At 44.3% G+C, this 22170-nt stretch overlaps 1 protein-coding gene across 2 annotated transcripts in view; it reads left to right on the top strand.

Annotated features, from left to right (window-relative positions):
- Positions 1-22170, top strand: part of GRIK2 (glutamate ionotropic receptor kainate type subunit 2) — a 1450753-nt gene that overhangs the window by 795384 nt on the left and 633199 nt on the right. For both annotated transcript variants that reach the window (XM_075340094.1, XM_075340093.1), the window contains one exon: positions 878-1051. In XM_075340094.1, the coding sequence (XP_075196209.1) occupies positions 878-1051 (174 nt within the window). The remainder of the gene's footprint in view (positions 1-877; positions 1052-22170) is intronic.

The following is a 22170-nucleotide window of genomic DNA, read 5'->3' as shown; positions in this document are numbered from 1 at the left end:
TGTGTCTCTCTCTTTGTGTCTATCTGTGTCTGTCTGTTTCTTTGTTTGTCTATCTCTTTGTCTGTCTGTCTCTGCCTGTCTCTGTCTGTCTGTATCTTTCCCTGACTTTTTCTTCCCTGTCTGTCTGTCTCTTTCCCTGTCTTTTTGTCTGTCTGTCTGTCTCTTTCCCTGGCTGCATTGTAACATGCCAACATTCCATTTAAGGGCGTGGCTGCGCATTCTTCTGAAGTTCTGGCTGCATTGTGGCTCAGAGCTCCATTGACTTTAATGGAGGCAGATTTTTGTCGAATAACTGTAAAGGGCAGGGTTAAAATTTCCCCTGAAAACATAGTCTATGACGTTCCTGAGTCAAATGGATTGTCAGTGCAAAATTTTGTGATTGTACATGCAATGGTGAGAGTTCCTTTAGCGGACATACACACACACACACACACACACACACACACATACATACACTCAGCTTTTATCTTAGATTTATGTTTGATCGCAATTACATTTCATATCAGTTTATCTCATGAATAAAGGCACTTTTAGTTTACATGTGAGATGTGATGCTCGACTCATCACTTATCTATGGCAAATAGTATATACTTTTTCTAGGACATCAATTTCAAAGAACTGGATATTCTGAATTATATCACATTACTTAGAACCGTATTTCACCTGTTTCCTGTGCCATCATTACAACCCTCCTCCTCAGCAGTTTCTTAGAATAGCTAACAATGCTATAGGAAATATATTAGCATTAAAAGTGTAATATTTTAACTCAGATTTTTTTTTATTCTAAGCATCTTTAGAATCTAATGCATCAATTGACATATATTTTATTTAATGCTTATCTTTGTGATGGTAATGTATTCATTATCTTTGCTTTCAGGACCTATTTGCATTGGATGTTGAGCCATATCGGTATAGCGGCGTTAACATGACTGGATTTCGAATACTAAACATAGAAAATAGCCAAGTACTCTCTATAATTGAAAAATGGTCTATGGAAAGATTGCAAGCACCTCCTAAACCAGATTCAGGTTTACTGGATGGGTTCATGACGGTAAGACTTATTTCATATATTTAAAAATGTATGGGTTTTTTTTTAGTATACTAATATACTATAATATTAATAATTTAGTATACTAATATACTAATATACTATAATATACTGATATATTTAATAGAAAAAAATGATATCCAATTATTCTCTACAAGCTAGAAGGACTATTAACACTAGAAGTCCCAGAAATTTCGAGCTCCCCCCTGAAGTCCCGAAAGAGGGTCAAATGACTGATGATAAACTGAATAGAACTAACTAGAAACTAAATGGCTAAACTCAATGGAAAACAACAACCTCCTGTGGTGCGACAGTAATGGCCTTAATTACAGAACAAAAGATGGTAATTATAGGATGGTAGCTAAAATCCTTCAGGTCATTCGACCCGTCTCTGGGTTCCAAAGGTAGAAATTATGTTAAATGACCCCTCTCTGGGACTTCTAGTGTTAATATATACAATAGATCATTATATTTTTACATTATTGTAATCCATTATGTACTCTACACAAATAACAAAATTAAACATTTTTATGCAACTGTATCCCTTTACTAGTCATAGCTGTGTAGCTGTGCATGTCCTCTCCTCTTTGATCTCACAGTGACAGCAAAGTTTTTTCTCTAACCCCTAATAGTCATTGCAGTTCCCCAAGAGAAGTCAAATTACTGCCCCCAAATAATAGTGTTTGCATTTTTCCATACAACTATATATACAGTGCCTACAAGTAGTATTCAACCCCCTGCAGATTTAGCAGGTTTACACATTCGGAATTAACTTGGCATTGTGACATTTGGACTGTAGATCAGCCTGGAAGTGTGAAATGCACTGCAGCAAAAAAGAATGTTATTTCTTTTTTTATTTTTTAAATTGTGAAAAGTTTATTCAGAGGGTCATTTATTATTCAAACCCTCAAACCACCAGAATTATGTTTGGTTCCCCTAAAGTATTAAGAAGTATTTCAGGCACAAAGAACAATGAGCTTCACATGTTTGGATTAATTATCTCTTTTTCCAGCCTTTTCTGACTAATTAAGACCCTCCCCAAACTTGTGAACAGCACTCATACTTGGTCAACATGGGAAAGGCAAAGGAGCATTCCAAGGCCATCAGAGACAAGATCGTGGAGGGTCACAAGGCTGGCAAGGGGTACAAAACCCTTTCCAAGGAGTTGGGCCTACCTGTCTCCACTGTTGGGAGCATCATCCGGAAGTGGAAGGCTTATGGAACTACTGTTAGCCTTCCACGGCCTGGACAGCCTTTGAAAGTTTCCACCCGTGCCGAGGCCAGGCTTGTCCGAAGAGTCAAGGCTAACCCAAGGACAACAAGGAAGGAGCTCCGGGAAGATCTCATGGCAGTGGGGACATTGGTTTCAGTCAATACCATAAGTAACGTACTCCACCGCAATGGTCTCCGTTTCAGACGAGCCCGTAAGTTACCTTTACTTTCAAAGCGTCATGTCAAGGCTCGTCTACAGTTTGCTCATGATCACTTGGAGGACTCTGAGACAGACTGGTTCAAGGTTCTCTGGTCTGATGAGACCAAGATCGAGATCTTTGGTGCCAACCACACACGTGACGTTTGGAGACTGGATGGCACTGCATACGACCCCAAGAATACCATCCCTATAGTCAAGCATGGTAGTGGCAGCATCATGCTGTGGGGCTGTTTCTCAGCCAAGGGGCCTGGCAATCTAGTCCGCATCCATGGGAAGATGGATAGCACGGCCTACCTGGAGATTTTGGCCAAGAACGTCCGCTCCTCCATCAAGGATCTTAAGATGGGTCATCATTTCATCTTCCAACAAGACAACGACCCAAAGCACACAGCCAAGAAAACCAAGGCCTGGTTGAAGAGGGAAAAAATTAAGGTGTTGCAGTGGCCTAGTCAGTCTCCTGACCTTAACCCAATTGAAAACTTGTGGAAGGAGCTCAAGATTAAAGTCCACATGAGACACCCAAAGAACCTAGATAACTTGGAGAAGATCTGCATGGAGGAGTGGGCCAAGATAACTCCAGAGACCTGTGCCGGCCTGATCAGGTCTTATAAAAGACGATTATTAGCTGTAATTGCAAACAAGGGTTATTCCACAAAATATTAAACCTAGGGGTTGAATAATAATTGACCCACACTTTTATGTTGAAAATTTATTAAAATTTAACTTGTAGCAACATAACTTGTTGGTTTGTAAGATTTATGCATCTGTTAATAAATCCTGCTCTTGTTTGAAGTTTGCAGGCTCTAACTTATTTGCATCTTATCAAACCTGCTAAATCTGCAGGGGGTTGAAGACTACTTGTAGGCACTGTATTTATTTTTATATATATATATATATATATATATATATATATATATATATATATATATATATATATAACTATTATTACTTAACTATCAGTTTTAAAACAACTGTGGAAAGCTAGAGCAAAACTGTTACCACTTTGTAACCCAATGTCTTCCTGAGGAAGGAGTGAGGATCATTCTGAAAGCGTAGACAATAAACCACTTTTTATATATCCTCAAAGCATATGGCTATTTGAATTTTCTCCAGTAGTGCAGTTTTCTAAACAACTCTGTACTTCAGTTCCTTTGCATTACCTTCCAGTTTTATCAGTGCCCCCTGTTACACCTTGTGGCTCTCCTGTGGCAAGGAATGAGACAGTCTCCTTGCCTGCCACGAGCGCTCCTGCTCCGCAGCGCCGAAGGTCTGCCAGACTGCGCAGAGTGCAGGAGAAACCTCCTCAGAGAGGCAGCACAAGGGTGACACCTAGTGGTACTCCTGTTGCAAGAAATGAGGCGGTCTCCCATTCCTTGCCTGCCACAGCTCCTCCTGCTCAGCAGCCTCGAAGGTCTGTGAGGTTGCGCAATGTGCAGAGATGTGCTGCTCAGGGAAGCAGTGAGACTCCCGTTATCTCTACACATTGTGAGACCGAGGATCCCGCCTCTATTTCCCAGAGGCAGGAGGGTGAGCATGTGCTATGCTTGGTGGATCCTGATTCGCCCACTGACGTCACACGGCTTGATGACAAGGCTGGTGACGTGGTGAATCCTGACTGGCCAGGCTGGGATGTCGTGGATCCTGATTGGGTCAAGTCCGTCATCTCCGCCTCGCGCCCGCCCTTGGCTGGAGCTACACCTCCTTAAAAGCTCCTCCTGCCATCATGGCGGCGCGCGACCGTCCTTCTATGTTTGGATGTCTGGCAGCGTGCTGCCACGCCACTGCTCAGGCATTATCTTCTTCTGTGGGCTTGGCCCTTGCTGCTTAGGCAGCACCTGGTTTGCAGGCCCTGTCCCTGCCTTGCTGCTCCGGCAGTAGCTCCTTCTACAGGCCGTGTTCCTGTCCCAGGTGAGCTCCTCGAGTCTCCACTGGACTCACCTGGTTATTGAAAGCACACGCGCGTGGGCACCTCTGTGCTACCCTCGTGCCATATTCTCGTGACTTCCACTGGCACACGTGCGTGGGCACCTCTGTGCTTCCCCGTGCAACAGGTACACCGAGCCGTGTGATCCCTGCCATACAACCCACACGGGTTAGGGCAGACCGGTGTACATAGATCGTCTGTGACATTCCAGACGATCGCTAGCAGCAACCCGCTCACTCTTCACCCACCATAGCAGCGGTCCCTTACACCGCACAGTGGACCTTGACCGTCGGAAGCTGTCCATTCCCCATCTTGGCACGCTTCCCCGGGTCCCCCTCGTAACAGCCCCCATTTCCTAAAGACATTTTAGCAAGGCTGTGTTCTTTCCCTGTTATTTGACAGTCTAAACAGTGCTCCTTCCATGCTGCTTTTCAGCAGGGATATCAAGACTTACCTAATCCCCAGTGCTTCCGTCTTATACTTGCCGTAGCATTTCCCTATGCCAGTATTTTCAGCAGTGTATTCATTTTTCAATAGTCACAGTAGTGCTTTATCAACAGTAGTAACAGCTTGTTTCAAGGTTTTTTGATTACTGAAATGCTCTCAGTAGAGGGATAAAAGTCTTAAGTGGAATCTATGAGCAGGCTTTTGCTATGAAACTTGAGAGCAGCATTATTTGGGGACAGGGAGCTTTATTCCAGGGATGTATAGCTTACTGGACTGCTTGGTCTAGTTTTTATAAAATCTCTGTTTTCTCTGATATAGATGTGGCAATCATCAGAATCCTTGGCTGTGTATAACCCCACTCATACCCCTGAATGGCAGCTTCCTGTGTACAATGTACATTGTCATCAAGCTGCCAAATAGTGTTGGGATGGAGTTACACTGATTAGCTGGATTGCCTGGCATACAACATCTAGTCTAGCAGTGATAATCTCCTGATGATATAACACTGATTGCATTTAAACTACAGCAAGCTACTAACCTAGTGGCACATCCCTGTGATCAGGTTTTCTGCCTTTATATTATGCATCTCTCAGCTTAAATTACAAAATCCTGTACCTAGATTCATTTAAGTTCTTCACTCAGAAAATCCTCCTTCCCTCGTCTTTACAACAATGTGTCCTATCCAGATAGCTCTAGCTTTTTCTTTGTGGAACAACTTAAGATCCTTCTTCCTGCACAGACCCTTCCCCCAATTCTCCTTTCCCAAAGGTTACATCAAGCATGGTTCCTCAGTGGTCTGGAAACTTCAGTCAGTCTCTATAAGGCTAGGTTCACACACTGCGTTTTTTTTTTACGCTGGGGTTTTTGTGCGTTTTTGCGAAGAAAAAACGCACAAAAACGCACCCGCGGCAAAAAGCTGCGGGTGCGTTTTACCGTGATCTGCTGCGTTTTTGCTCACTGCGGTTTTATGCGTTTATTATCAGTGAACAATGCCATTAAAGATTGTTGAAGAAAAAAAAGAGCAAAAAAACTCTGATGTCATTTCCTTCTTCAATATGTTCTTCATTCTCCACTAGTGTATGCAGGAGCGCAGACAGCTGCAGATCTAGAAGGCTTAGCATGCTCCATCCAGGACTATATGCTGGAGGGAGAGGCAGGGCGCGCAGAACTTCAAGGCTCAGCATACTCCATCCAATAGTGTATGCAGGAGAGCAGACAGCAACTGCAGAACTACAAGGCTCAGCATCCTCCTTCCCGGACTGTATGCAAGAGTGTTTTGCCTCCCCAAAAAATGACATGGGCTTCGCCATATTTTTGCATGCTACCAGGTACAGCAGGCAGGTACGGGCTGCCCCCAACCCCCTGCTGCCTATATGTACCCGGCTGGAAACCAAAAATATAGGGAAGCCCTATTTTTTTTTAATTATTTCATGAATTTCATGAAATAATTAAAAAAAATTATGTGTACTTCGCTCAATTTTTGAGTCCAGCCAGGTACAACTAGGCAGCTGTGGATTGGAATCCGCAGTGCAGGGTGCCCATGCTTTCTGGGCACCCCCACTGCGAATTGCAGTCCACAGCCACCCCAGAAAATGGCGCTTTCATAGAAACGCCATCTTCTAGCGCTGTATCCAAGTCTTCCAGCTTCCCAGTGGCTTGCTGGGTAATAATGGGGTTAGGGCTAGCTGTATATTATCAGCTAGCCCTAAGCCCGAAATTCATGGTGCCACGCCAATATTAGACATGGCCACCATGAATTTCTAGTAAAGATAAAAAAAAACACAACACACAGAAAAATATTTTTGTTAGAAATAAAAACAACACAATTAGTGACTCGAACTTTATTGAAATAAAGAACCCCCCTCCGCAGTAATCCTGGGTCAAGGGTCCTACACCGTCCAATCCGGATCCAATATCATCTGATCGGTTTGCTGGAAGGCAAAGCGATCAGATGATGTGTCAGGTTCAAGGATGTGAATCACACGACACAGCAGTTGATTGTATAAAAGCCGTTTATACAATCAGCTGATGGCTCAGTGCAAAAAAAAAAAAATACTCACTCATGTGCTGATTACCGGCAGCTCCTGGAGCCGAGTCTGATACCGTCCGATCGCTGCAGGAGCTGCCGTTAATCAGGGATGAAGTCTCCTAACGCCATCAGCTGATAGGTGAAGCCGGCCGGGCGCTGGCGTCACCGCGAGACTTACGATCAGCTGACGCGTCAGGTGACCGCATCAGGAGATCCATCGCCAGGTCCTGCAGCCATCGGATGTGCCCGGGGAGACTGCACACAGCTGGTGCGGTACCAGGAGAGGAGCTGGGAGCGGACATGGCACCGGGAGTTTGCAGACAGGTGAGTATGACATTTTTTTTTCCTGCTGTTCACCTTTGATTTAACAGCTGCCTCCATCTCCTGCCTGTACATGGTGCCGCACGGGAGCAGACATGCACAGGACGGGAGGTGGACGCAGCAGTGGCGGTACCGGGAGGATTAACGCTTCTGTGTTTACTGACAGAAGGAATCCTCTTCCTGTACAAGTCACTTTACTACCCACCCCTTGCGCTTATAGCTGTGTTTTTAGTCATAGAAACGCACTAAAACGCAGCTAAATTTGCAATTTGCGTTTTTCATTGCATTTTTGAACATCTCATTGAATTCAATGGGTGGAAAATGCAGTGGAAACGCAAAAATAATTGACAAGCTGCGTTTTTGTGTGCAGCACAAAAACGCAGGTACAAAAAACGCTGTGTGCAGACAGCAAAAATGAAAACTCATAGACTTTGCTAGGGAAGCAATGTCACAGCATTTTCTGAGCAAAAACGCACCCGAAAAACGTGCAAAATCGCAGAAATAAATGCACTGTGTGAACTTACCCTAACTGTTCTATAAAGCTTTCAACTCTTATTTGTTACATGTATCTTTCTGACACCACATAAATGCATGTTGGTCAATGTAGGAGAAGAAGACAGAAACTATCATTGTGTGCACTTGCAGTTTGGCTAAAGATGTCTGTGACCACACCTTCTTATCTGTTACTACCTAATTCAAAAACAATTCAGTGCTCCTTGAGAATCAGTTTTCCCTTTTTACTTGTATTGATTTGTTGCGTAATATAGTTATACAATTTTCATTATTTACAGTAAGTAAATTTAACATATCTCTTTGAGCCTTATACATCTTGCCCTTAAAATGTAACTGTATTTTCAGCAATCTTAGCATAATTCAATAGTAAAGACAATTTTAAAATACTTTGTATTGCATTTTATCAGAGAAATCAGCCTCCTTCCCCAGGTATCAGACAGTAGTTCCCCTCACCTCTGTTTCCTGAAGTTGTGCAGAAACTACTTATGTTCAGTTTGCTCAAACAAGAATGCCTGTGGATGGCATGAAACTCTGACCATTATTCTTTTTGAGTATAAAGGGGGGAAAAGGAGTTAACAACATGGTAGTGAACAGAAAAGGGCAGAAATAGGAACATTATGCAAAGTACTCTAACAAGTGTTTTACATTACAGCAAAGGTTGATTCAGAACATTAGAGTTGAGCTCAGCTTAGCGTCATACTGCTAACAGTGGCAGATCAAGCCGCTATGAGCACCATGAGTTGGGGGAGACCTGGTGTTAGCCCTGCCCCCACCTTTCCCCTTACGCCACCTGACATTAACCCTGCCCCCACACACCTCCTTACCCTGCTTGGTATCGCACTTTCAGCTGAAACTGTATCTTGGATGCCAATGAAGTTGAAAGCAATGATGTAGTAGGAAGCCATCAGCTCACTCGTTAGTTATTCTCCCTCTATATTTGTGCTCTTATGTCTCAGCACAGCAATGATGTCACAACATCACACCCACTGTGCAGAGTTGAAGAACACAAGCTAAATAGACCAAAGAAGCGGTGTAACTCTTTGGAGGGCTTTGTGAAGCCCATTATACTGTTTGGAAGGCTATGTGGAGGCAATTATGCTATATGGAAAGCTATGGAAAGGCCATTATACTGAATAAAAAGGCTATGTGGGTGGCTATTATAATGTTTGGAGGGGTATATGAGGGCCACTATACTAAATGAATGGCTATGTTAATGTCACTAGACTGTTTGGGGGGTATATGGCCCCTACATTGCCTTTCAAACAGTATAAAGTGGGGGCCATTATACTGTTTGAAAGACAATGTAGGGGCCATTAGACTGTTTGGTGGTTTATGTATGGGACCATTATACTGTTTGAAGGACTATGTGGGAGCTATAATACTGTTTTGAGGGCTATGTGTTGAGCCCTTATACTTTGTGCATTGCTATATGGGGGCAATTATACAGTTTGGAGGGCTAGCAAAGCCATTATATTGTATGGAAGCAATTGTATAGTGTGGAACTTTATGTGGGATCCATCATACTGTGTGGAGGATTGTGTTGGGGCCATTATGGATTGAGATTAAGAGCATGTAGCTCGAAACGCGTACCCTGTCATCCTATCTCATCTTTAGGTGGATTTTTCAATACCTTGTGGATATGATCCATTTCCATTTTACCATGAATATTGAATAAAAAAGCAAGTTTTAATATATTTTCTGGACACAAGTGCTGGATTTTTTTCTGTCTCCTGGAGTTTCTTGGCCGGGTCGGCTTCACCGTGCACCTGTCCTTCATTGGAGTCTCCATGTGATCTGGGTGAGCTGATTTTGTTTTTCTTGTGTTGAGGGTTGTGTAGGGGCCATCATACTGTGTGGAGGGGTGTGAAAGCCATTATTCTGTATGCAGAGCCATTATTCTGTATGCAGAGGGCTAGTAAGGCCATTATATTGCATGGAAGCAATTATACAGTGTGGAACTTTATGTGGGATCCATCATAATGTGTGGAGGATTGTGTTGGGGCCATTATTCTGTTAGGGGAGCTATGTGGGGGTCATTATACTGTTTGGAGGGCTAATATGGGCTATTATGGAGGGTTGTGTTGGGTCCATCATACTGTGTTGAGGGTTGTGTAGGGGCCATCATACAGTGTGGAGGGGTGTGGAAGCCATTATTTTGTATGCAGAGCCATTATATTGTTTGGAGGGCTGTGTGGGGCCCATAAAATAGTGTGGAAGGCTGTAATAGGGTCACAGTTGGGGCATCATACCTTTCAGTGCAATGTTTGGGCCATTATACTGTTTAAAAGTTATTGTGAGGGGTCATTATACTTTTTACTTGGCTAGTGCGGGTCATTAGACTGTTTGGATGCATAGTGGGGCCATTTTACTGTATTTTGACAATTATATAATGTGCAAGTTTGTGTGAGGGCCATCATATTGTGTGAAGGAGTTTATTGGGCCATTATGCTGCTTTGAGGACTATATGGCGGGTCTTTATACTAAATGGAGGGCTGAGAGGGGCCATTATACTGTGTGCAGGCCATTATAAAGTGTGGAAGGTTGTTTTTAAGGCTATTATACTGTATGGAGTGTTGTGTCGAAGCCATCATACTATGTGAAGTGGTGTGTGGGCCCTTATATTATATGAAAGGCTGTGGGAGGGCAATCATATTGTGTGGGGGACTGTGTTGGGGTCACAGTTGGGGCATTATACTGTGTTGAGGGTTACTATATTTTGTTGAGGGGGATAGACAATAGGGTCAAGGTCAACATACTGTGTGAGTGGAGGGTCCTGTGGAGGCATTTGCTATGGAGGTATCTTACTGTGTTTGGAAACCTTGGCACCTTACTTTATTGGCGTAATAAAAGCTGTGGGTAAACTAAGGTCCTTCAATAGAAAGAACATTACCTTCCAACCACTGCAATGTTGTGAGATGTGCACTTCAGAGACCCATTAATATATATTTTTTGTGTGGGAGGGTCCAATTAACAATTCCGCTACTGGGCCCCATAATTTCTATGTATGCCTCTAGCAATTCTCTATGTTGTCTTCCATATAGCTGTAGTTTGCCTCTGATCTAAAAAGTGAATAAAGAGCAGGCATTCCCATCTCTGTGCTATGCTGTCTACGGCATCTCTTCTATTAAAGTTACAGACAGAGCATTCAGAGGTGAAAACTAGTGAGAATTCAGAATATGTCACATAATGACTAGAGCTGAGCGCGGTTTGTGGTTCGAGGTTCTCCAGTTCGCGGCTCCAGTGATTTTGGGGGCTGTTCTAGATAGAACTAGAAGTTGAGCTTTTTGCTAAAGCTCGATAGTTCTAGATGCGTTCGAGAACGGTTCTAGCAGCAAAAAGACCAGCTAATTCCTAGCTGGCTTTCCGCTGTAATAGTGTAAGTCACACTATTATGAAATTTCAGTGTATAGTGTGCGGGAACAGCGCATTCAGATCACTGCTGTATGGATAATGGCGATCGCTATTTTTTTTTTCCCCTGTCTTCCTTCCGTAAGCGCGTGCGTGTAGTGGGGCGGGCCAGCATGTCAGCCAATCGCAGACACACACACAGCTAAGTGGACTTTTAGCCAGAGAAGCAACGGCATGTGTGATAGGATGTCCATGTCACATGTCCCTGCAATATAAAACTGGACATTTTCCTCCAGCACGCCATTATCTTTCTTCTGCGTCATTGGTGTCAGTCATCACTGGCGCAGCTACTATCGCCGATACTGCTGTGTACGCTCCATACACAGCGCTGTACAGCATAGGGATAGCACTTTCTATCAGTCCTTTAAAGGGGTCATACCGGCAGGGTCAGAGCTATAGGTGACAGGTCCGTGAAAACAGTTTAACAGCTACACAAGATGACAGCGTCTGTGTAGCTAAGGTCAGGGATTTCCTCGCTGCATTTCCCCATTAGGAGGGATAGAAAGGCAGGCTTCCTTTCCTCTACCCAGAGACCCACAACCCTGCCACTGTACCCTCCTGCCCTTTGCACACTCAAACTCATTGTTACTAAGCCATTATACTAGCAAACACTGAGTGAACTTAGTGACATCCTAAACGTGGCTGTTGGACTTCTGTATTGTCCCACAAGTGCAAAGATATTTGCAGCACGTCTGCCTGCATTGCACACTCAAACTCATTGTTACTAAGCCATTATACTAGCAAACACTGAGTGAACTTAGTGACATCCTAAACGTGGCTGTTGGACTTCTGTATAGTCCCACAAGTGCAAAGATATTTGCAGCACGTCTGCCTGCATTGCACACTCAAACTCATTGTTACTAAGCCATTATACTAGCAAACACTGAGTGAACTTAGTGGCATCCTAAACGTGGCTGTTGGACTTCTGTATCGTCCCACAAGTGCAAAGATATTTGCAGCACCTCTGCCTGCATTGCACACTCAAACTCATTGTTACTAAGCCATTATACTAGCAAACACTGAGTGAACTTAGTGGCATCCTAAACGTGGCTGTTGGACTTCTGTATCGTCCCACAAGTGCAAAGATATTTGCAGCACGTCTGCCTGCATTGCACACTCAAACTCATTGTTACAAAGCCATTATACTAGCAAACACTGAGTGAACTTAGTGGCATCCTAAACGTGGCTGTTGGACTTCTGTATCGTCCCAAAAGTGCAAAGATATTTGCAGCACGTCTGCCTGCATTGCACACTCAAACTCATTGTTACGAAGCCATTATACTAGCAAACACTGCGTGAACTTAGTGGCATCCTAAACGTGGCTGTTGGACTTCTGTATTGTCCCACAAGTGCAAAGATATTTGCAGCACGTCTGCCTGCATTGGACACTCAAACTCATTGTAAGGCCCGTTTCACTTGTCAGTGAAAAACAGTGACGTTTTTCACTGGCGTGTAAAACACGCACATGTCTCTGCATGTGCCGGGATTCACGGCACACGTGGGTTGTCTAAGTGCAGTCCGGGCTCCGTTCTCCGTGGCCCGTGATTGCACTTAGAAATCAACTCACCTGTGCCCGCTCCCGCTCTCCATGGTGCTGATCGCTCCCGCGGTGCAGCATCCGGCCGGCGGTGACCCCCGCAGCAGCTGCTTCTGGGTCGGCTGTGTCGCGCATAATGAATATGCACGACAATAATGAGCCGGCTTAGAAGCAGCAGGGAGAACGGGCTGCAGAGGACATCGCTGGACGCCGGGTGAGTAAAAAATGATTTTTATTTTACAAGCACGTCTTTTTCTGGCACGTGTTTCACGGACCACAACACTGCGTAGTCCGTGTAACACCAGTGATGCCAGAAAAATATTAACATGTCTCCGTGCGGCAATCATGAACACACGGGTACGACGCACGCAGACACGTGCAGTGAAAAATCACTGACGTGTGAGCAGACCCGTTCATTAGAATTTGTCTGCGTATGTCAGTGATTCTGGTACGTTTAAAAAAAAGCACAAACGTACCAGAATCACTGACGTGTGAAAGGGGCCTTACTAAGCCATTATACTAGCAAACACTGAGTGAACTTAGTGGCATCCTAAACGTGGCTGTTGGACTTCTGTATCGTCCAACAAGTGCAAAGATATTTGCAGCACCTCTGCCTGCATTGCACACTCAAACTCATTGTTACTAAGCCATTATACTAGCAAACACTGAGTGAAATTAGTGGCATCCTAAACGTGGCTGTTGGACTTCTGTATCGTCCCACAAGTGCAAAGATATTTGCAGCACCTCTGCCTGCATTGCACACTCAAACTCATTGTTACTAAGCCATTATACTAGCAAACACTGAGTGAACTTAGTGGCATCCTAATAGTGGCTGTTGGACTTCTGTATCAACCCACAAGTGCAAAGATATTTGCAGCACGTCTGCCTGCATTGCACACTCAAACTCATTGTTACTAAGCCGTTATACGAGCAAACACTGCTGCCAGTTTAAGGGCTGTAGTTGCATTGTCAGTGATAATTATTGTTGTTTATTCTGCTGTTAATAAAGATAGACCACCGCTGCAATCTACACCACCTCTAAATTTTTACTACCACATTTTAAGTGCACAATCTTGTCGCAATCAAAATGAGTGGCAAAATGACAGATGCTGGTGGAAAGGGTAAGAGGCGTGTTGGAAAAGGAAAAAAAGGGTTTGTCCGTGGGGAAGGTGGCAAAGCTCCATTAACATCTGCTGAAGATAGCCCATCTTCCAGCAAAAGTAAGATGTCTACTACTTACCGTGGACAATCCGATGTGCTCCCTTTTTTACGGACACGGACAACTGGAACAAAGGTAGATGATGGCCAAAAAAGGAAAATGCTTCAATGGATCTCAAGTGGTCCAACAAGTGCCCTCTCCGCCACCTCAACTACCGCATCCAAAAAACACCAGTCCTCTGAGTTGTCATCCCAATCAAACTTGCTTTCTCCCAGCTCTGAAGTCTCCATCCGCCCTGCACAGTATTGTGGAACTGAGATGGCTGAGTCTGCAGAGCTGTTCAGTCACACTATAGCCTGGAAATCAGAGGTATGCTCCCAAGCTACAATGAGTACAGACCAGGAAATGGTCTGCAGTGATGGCCAGAACCTTTGTGACTCTGATTCAGGCCGTGAGGACCAAGTTTCTGAGCATAATATTGACCCTTTTTCACCAACTGTAACACCTGTTCTTATAGACAATGAGGAACATACTGATGATGATGAGACGCAGATACCAGATTGGGATGACAACTTAAATATTCGGTCAGGGCAAGAAGAGGCTCGGTCTGAGGGTGAGGGGAGTGCAAACACAACAATTGATGAGGAAGTTCTAGATCCCACCTACTGTCAACCCACAGTCAGGCACTCGAGGAGGTCAACAGAGGTGGTGGAGGAGGATGCAACTGATGACGAAGTTACCTTGCGCCTTCCTGGACAGAGTCGGAGTACTGGTAGCACGTCTACAACTGCATCCTCAGCCACCACTCTGCTTCTGAGCACTAGTCGGGGTGGATCAACAGGTCGCATGCCCTCTAAGCCTTGCCTAGCCTGGTCCTTTTTTGACATAGCAAAAGATCGCCCAAATTATGTGATCTGTAAAATTTGTCATGATTCTGTTAGTAGAGGTCAAAACCTCAGCAGTTTAACAACTTCTTCCATGAATCGTCACATGAATAAATATCATATGTCCCGGTGGGAAGCTCACCGTGCTGCAATGCGGCCTAGCGGAGAGAACCATCCACCACCTGCCCCTTCTAGTGCATCCGCGTGCTCTTCATCTTCTAGGACTGTGGGGACAGCTGTCACACCTGTTTTTCCACGCACAACTTCCACCACTGTAACCGCAACAGGCAGTTTGCTTGGTAGGTCGTCAGTTGGTTTGGAAGGGGAAACAAGTGCGTGTGTACAGCTCTCTCAGACATCGATAGCACCAACTTTGGATGAAGGCAACATCATGTCTACGCCTGCACTTTCCTCACAAAGCTGCATTTTTCCAGGGACACCCTACTCAACACCGTCTACACACAGCAGCCAGTTCTCTGTCCCTCAGATGTGGACAAATAACAGGCTATTTCCTGCGACCCATGACAAAGCTAAGAGGTTGACTTTATCCCTCTGTAAGCTCTTGGCTACTGAAATGTTGCCTTTCTGCCTGGTGGACACACATGATTTTAGAGACCTTATGTCTGTCGCTGTGCCCCAGTACCAGATGCCCAGTCGCCACTACTTCTCTAAGAAAGGTGTGCCCGCGCTACACCAGCATGTCGCACACAACATCACCGCTTCCTTGAGAAACTCTGTGTGTGAACGGGTGCATTTCACCACCGATACTTGGACCAGTAAGCATGGACAGGGACGTTACATGTCGCTGACTGGGCACTGGGTAACTATGGTGATAGATGGTGAAGGGTCTGCTGCACAAGTCTTGCCGTCCCCACGACTTGTGTGTCAATCCTCTGTCTGTCCAAGTTCCGCCATTGCTTTTGCCTCCTCAACCTCATCTGGGTCCTCCCCCTCTGCCCCAAGCCTGACTGGTCAGGCCACCAGCGTTCTCACTGCGCAGAAGGAATCACGCACCCCTCATTACTATGCTGGCATCAGAGCACAACGGCATCAGGCGGTCTTTAGCTTGACATGTCTTGGGAATAAGAGTCACACAGCGGCTGAGTTGTGGGCAGCTCTGGAGACTGAGTTTGGTAAATGGTTGTCTCCACTCAACCTGCAGCCTGGTAAGGCTGTGTGCGACAATGCTGAAAACCTGGGTGCGGCCCTTTACCTGGGCAAGGTGACACACGTGCCTTGTATGGATCACGTGTTGAACCTTGTGGTCCAGCAAATTTTAACACACACTATCCCGGCCTAGATGGCCTTCTGAACAGGGCACGAAAACTGTCTGCTCACTTCCGCCGTTTAACCGCCGCAGCTGAGCGACTTGCATCGCTCCAGAAGTCTTTCAGCCTGCCGGTTCATCGCCTTAAATGCGATGTGGCGACACGCTGGAATTCGACTCTCCACATGTTAGAGCGACTGTGGCAGCACCGCCGAGCCCAAGTGCAATACGTCATGACGTACAGCCTGGGCCAACGAGATGCAGAGGTGGGGCAGATCACCCTGATGGAGTGGTCTCAGATCAAGGACCTATGCACCCTTCTGCACAGTTTCGACATGGCGACGAATATGTTTAGCGCTGACAATGCCATTATCAGCATGACAATTCCAGTCATTCACATGCTGGAGCACACGCTAAACACTATTCGGAGTCAGGGGGTGGGACAACAGGAAGGGGAGGAACTACAGGAGGATTCATATGCGCAAAGGACAACAACATCACCAAGGTCCAGACGTTCATCATCACCAACGTGGCAGGCATGGGACCATGGGAGACAGGGATCAACAAGGGCGCATGGTAGCAGGCGAAATGTTGAGGAAGGTGCAGGAGAACATGAAGAAATGGATGACGAACTGTCCATGGACATGGAAGACTCAGCGGATGAGGGAGACCTTGGTCAAATTTCAGTTGAAAGAGGTTGGGGGGAGATGTCAGAGGAAGAAAGAACGGTTAGAACCTCTATGCCACAAACACAGCAAGGACTTGGTCCGCATGGCTGCGCAAGACACATGAGTGCCTTCTTGCTGCACTACCTCCAACATGACCCTCGTATTGTCAAAATTAGAAGTGATGATGACTACTGGCTTGCCACACTATTAGATCCCCGGTACAAGTCAAAATTTTGTGACATAATTCCAGCCATAGAAAGGGACGCACGTATGCAGGAGTATCAGCAGAAGCTGTTACTCGATCTTAGCTCGGCTTTTCCACCAAACAACCGTGCAGGTGCAGGAAGTGAAACTCCCAGTTGTAACTTGACAAACATGGGACAGTCTCGTCATCTTCAACAGTATACCCGTACCAGTAGCACCGTATTTGGTGCTGGTAACAGCAATTTTATGGAATCTTTTCATAATTTTTTTCGACCGTCCTTTGCAAGGCCACCAGAGACAACAAGTCTGACACATAGTCAACGGCTGGAGAGGATGATACAGGAGTATCTCCAAATGAACATTGATGCCATGACTTTGCAAATGGAGCCTTGCTCATTTTGGGCTTCAAATCTTGAAAAATGGCCAGAGCTCTCCAGTTACGCCTTGGAGATTTTGTCGTGTCCAGCTGACAGCGCTGTCTCTGAACGTGTCTTCAGTGCTGCTGGGTGTGTGCTGACAGATAAGCGCACGCGTCTGTCCAGTGACAATGTGGACAGACTAACGTTCATCAAAATGAACAAGTCATGGATCCACAAGGAATTTACTACCCCTGTGTCATCCTGGGGAGAGTAAATGCTTGTGGATTTGGAATGTGCTTGATGCAAATCAAAACATCCTGTTTGCAACTAGGGCACAAGTGCTGCCACTGATGGGGTGTCTGTGTGGCACAATTTTTTAAAAAAAGGAAGAGTCCACTTGGAGTAACCCTTGCTTGCTGTGTTTTTTAAAAGGAGCCAAGATGAACAAGTCATGGTTCAGCAAAGACTTTATCTACCTACCCCGGTGTCATCCTGGGGACGGTTAAGAATGGCGTATTTTTGAATGTGCTTGATGCAAATCTAGCTGTGAAGTGTACAACTGGGGCACAACTGCTGCCACTGAAGGGGTGGGTGTCTGTGTGGCCCAATTTTTGGAAAAAAGGGAGACTCCGCTTGGAGTAACTCTTGCTTACATTGTTTTTAAAAATGATTCAAGATGAACAGAGCTGGGATCAGGAAAGACTTAGCTACCTACCCCGGTGTCATCCTGGGGACGGTTAAGGATGGCGTATTTTTGAATGTGCTTGATGCAAATCTAGCTGTGAAGTGTACAACTGGGGCACAACTGCTGCCACTGAAGGGGTGGGTGTGTGTGGGGCCCAATTTTTGGAAAAAAGGGAGACTCCGCTTGGAGTAACCCTTGCTTACAGTGTTTTTAAAAAGGAGCCAAGATGAACAAGTCATGGTTCAGCAAAGACTTTATCTACCTACCCCGGTGTCATCCTGGGGACGGTTAAGAATGGCGTATTTTTGAATGTGCTTGATGCAAATTTAGCTGTGAAGTGTACAACTGGGGCAAAACTGCTGCCACTGAAGGGGTGTCTGTGTGGCCCAATTTTTGGAAAAAAGGGAGACTCCGCTTGGAGTAACTCTTGCTTACATTGTTTTTAAAAATGATTCAAGATGAACAGAGCTGGGATCAGGAAAGACTTAGCTACCTACCCCGGTGTCATCCTGGGGACGGTTAAGGATGGCGTATTTTTGAATGTGCTTGATGCAAATCTAGCTGTGAAGTGTACAACTGGGGCACAACTGCTGCCACTGAAGGGGTGGGTGTGTGTGGGGCCCAATTTTTGGAAAAAAGGGAGACTCCGCTTGGAGTAACCCTTGCTTACAGTGTTTTTAAAAAGGAGCCAAGATGAACAGAGCTGGGATCAGGAAAGACTTTGCTACCTACCCCGGTGTCATCCTGGGGATGGTTAAGATGGCATATTTTTGAATCTGCTTGATGCAAATGTACCTGTGAAGTGTACAACTGGGGCACAAGTGCTGCCACTGATGGGGTGTCTGTGTGGCCCAATTTTTGGAAAAAAGGGAGACTCCGCTTGGAGTAACTCTTGCTTACATTGTTTTTAAAAATGATTCAAGAAGGGCCTGCCATGCGTATATCTGTTCTGTTCTCTTCTTTTTCCTTGTCCAGCTCTTTTGTTTTTGCATGAGTATATGTCCTTGTCACTTTCCCATGTGTTTGTGCTGTGTTGTGAGTTGTTTGTCACCTTTTGGACACCTTTTAGGGTGTTTTCTAGATGTTTTTATGTGTTTGTGAATGCCTGCCATTGTTTCCTATGCGGTTCGAGTTCGGTTCGTCGAACGTTCGACGAACCGAACTCGAACGGGACCTCCGTTCGACGAACCGAACTCGAGCCGAACCACGACCGGTTCGCTCATCTCTAATAATGACCAGAAATGGTGTAATTTCTCATATATGCACTCAGGACAATTTATTCAGAAAAGTTACATGTACAGTGGGGAAAAAAGAGTATTTGATACACTGCCGAATTTGCAAATTTTCCTACCTACATAGGTGTGTAATTTTTATTGTTTCGTAAGTATACTGCAATTCTGATAGACAGAATATCCCAAAAAATCCAGAAGATCACATTGTATGATTTTTAAATAATTTATTTCATTTTATTTTATTGCATGAAATAAGTATTTGATACAACAGAAAAATAGAACATTTGTTTGTAATTACAGAGGTCAGACGTTTCCTGTAGTTCTTGACCAAGTTTGCAAACATTGCATCAGAGATTTTGGCCCAGTCCTCCATCCAGATGTTTCAGGTTTTGGAACTGTTGCTAGGCAACATTGAGTTTCAGCTCCCTCCAGAGATTTTCTAATTGGTTCAGGCATGGAGACTGGCTCGGCCTCTCCAGGACCTTGAAATGATTTGTACAGAGCCATTCTGTTGCCCTGGCTGTATGTTTCAGGTCATTGTCATGCTGGAAGACCCCGCTATGACCCATCTTCAATGCTGTTACTGAGTGAAGGAGGTCGTTGGCCAAAATCTTGAGATACATGACCCCATCCATCCTCCCTTCAATATGGTGCATATGTCCAGTCACCTTTTCAGAAAAGCACCCCAAAGTATGATTTTTCCCCCCCATGCTCTACGATTGGGATGGTATTGTTCGAGTTGTACTCATCCTCCCTTTTCCTCCAAACACATATCTCATATGATCACAGGACCTTCTCCCATGACTCCTCTTGATCATCTAACTGGTCATTTGTGAACTTCAAATGGGTCTGGACATGTGCTAGCATTAGCAGGGGAACCTCACGTTCCCTGCAGGAGTTTAATCCATGATGGTGTAGTGTGTTACTAATAGTAGTCTTTGAGACATTGGACTCAGCTCTCTTCAGGTCATTGACCAGTCCCTCACTTTAGTTTTGGGCTCATTCCTGACCTTTTCAGGCGAGATCTTGGATAGAGCCCCAGACAGAGTAAGCTTGACAGTCATCTTGCAGATCTTCCATTTTCTAATATTTGTCCCAAACATTGTTGCTTTCACACAAAACTAATTGTCTTTTGTACTGTGGCCCATCCCAGCCTTGTGCAGGTCTACAACTTTGTCCTTGGTGTCCTTAGATAGCTCTTTTGTCTTGGCCATGATGGAGAAGTTGGAGTTTGATTGATTGAGTGTGTGAACAGGTATCTTTTAGACACGTATTAAGTTAAAACAGGTGCAATTAATACTGGTAATGAGTGCAGAATAGGAGGGCTTCTTAACCGCTTGACCCCTGAGCTCTTTTTCACCTTAATGACCAGGTCATTTTTTGCAATTCTTCTGACCAGTGTCACTTTGACAGGCTATAACCCTAGAAAATTTCAACGAATTATGGTGATTTTACATTGTTTTTTCGTGAGATATTGTATCTCATGTTAGTTGTAAATTTAGGCCGATATTTTATACATTTACTTGTGAAAATATCAGAAATTTGGTGAAAATTTGTCAATTTTCAAACTTTGAAATTTTGATCCCATAAATCTGGCAGTTATGTTACACAAAATAGTTACCTAATAACATTTCCTACATGTCTACTTTACATCAGTGCAATTTTTTTAATAACAAAAATTTGTTACGTAGTTCTAAGGGTTCAAAGTTTAGCAGCAATTTCTAATTTTTCCAACAAAAGTTGCAAAACCAGTTTTTTAGGGACCACATCACATTTGAAGTTACTTTGAGACCCCTAGGTAACAGAAAATACACAAAAGTGACACCATTATAAAAACTGCACCCCTCACACTGCTCAAAACCGTGTAAAAAGATGGGTCTCATGCCGTGCTTATCACCATTCAAGAAACAGATGCTTTTTAATCCATGTCCTTTATTCAAAAAGCATATAGAGGTCTATGAGTTTCAAGGGTCTCAGCCCTCTTCCTCAGGACAATTTTGAATTACAGGATAATACAGACAGAATAGATGAGCCGGTATATATATAATCATCAGGAGAGGCGTCACAAGTCCTCCCTTCTCGGGAGTCGGGAGAGACTTGTGATGTCTCTCCCGACGAACATATATATGGCGAATCATCTATTCTGTCTGTATTATCCTGTCATTCAAAATTGTCCTGTGAAGGGGGCTGAGACCCTTGAAACGTGTAGACCTGTATATGTTTTGAATAAAGGGCTTATCATCTGCTTCTTGAATGATGATAAGTGCGGCATGAGACCCGTCTTTCTACACTACTATTAAATCTTATCCTGCGGGGCTGCGGCTATTCACCCTACCACTTCGTCTTTATAGGAGTTGTGACTTACACAACCCCTATAGGTGAGTGCATTCATTGTTCTTCTCTACTGTTATACCAGATAACTCTTTTGTGCTTTTTCTACACAGTCTACTCATCCCAAAATCACATTTAAGAAATGTATTAACCATTCAGGGTGTTTCATGGAAACCAAAGCAAAATGGAAGGAAAAAATAAGAATTTAACTTTTTTTCCGCAAAATTATTATTTTAGACATTTAATGTTCAATTTTTACAAGGGTAATAAGAGAAAATGCACAGCACAATTTGTTGTGCAATTTCTCCTAAGTACGCTGATACCTCACATGTTATGGAAATCTACTGGTTGGGTGCACGACAGGTCTCGGAAAGGAAGGAGCGACATTTGAATTTTTAAAAGCAAAATTAGCTGGAATCATTAGCAGACACTATGTCGCATTTGGAGAACTCCTGAGGTACCTAAACAGTAGAGCTCCCCTACAAGTCGCCCCACTTTGAAAATTAGACCCCATCAATGAATTTATTTAGAAGTTTGGTGAGCACCTTGAAACCCCAGGGGAAATTGAGCAATCTCTTGTGAGTATGCTGATACCTCATATGTGGTAGAAATCCATGGTTTGGGCGCACGGCAGATTGTGGCATATTAGGATTTATACTGTAAAATATACTTTTATTTTATATATATATATATATATATATATATATACTAGCAAAATACCT

This window comes from Anomaloglossus baeobatrachus, chromosome 3 (assembly GCF_048569485.1).
Source record: "Anomaloglossus baeobatrachus isolate aAnoBae1 chromosome 3, aAnoBae1.hap1, whole genome shotgun sequence".
Classification (NCBI taxonomy): Eukaryota; Metazoa; Chordata; class Amphibia; order Anura; family Aromobatidae; genus Anomaloglossus; species Anomaloglossus baeobatrachus.
The sequence above is the reverse complement of the archived record's forward strand: the minus strand, read 5'-3'. Positions and strand labels throughout refer to the sequence as shown.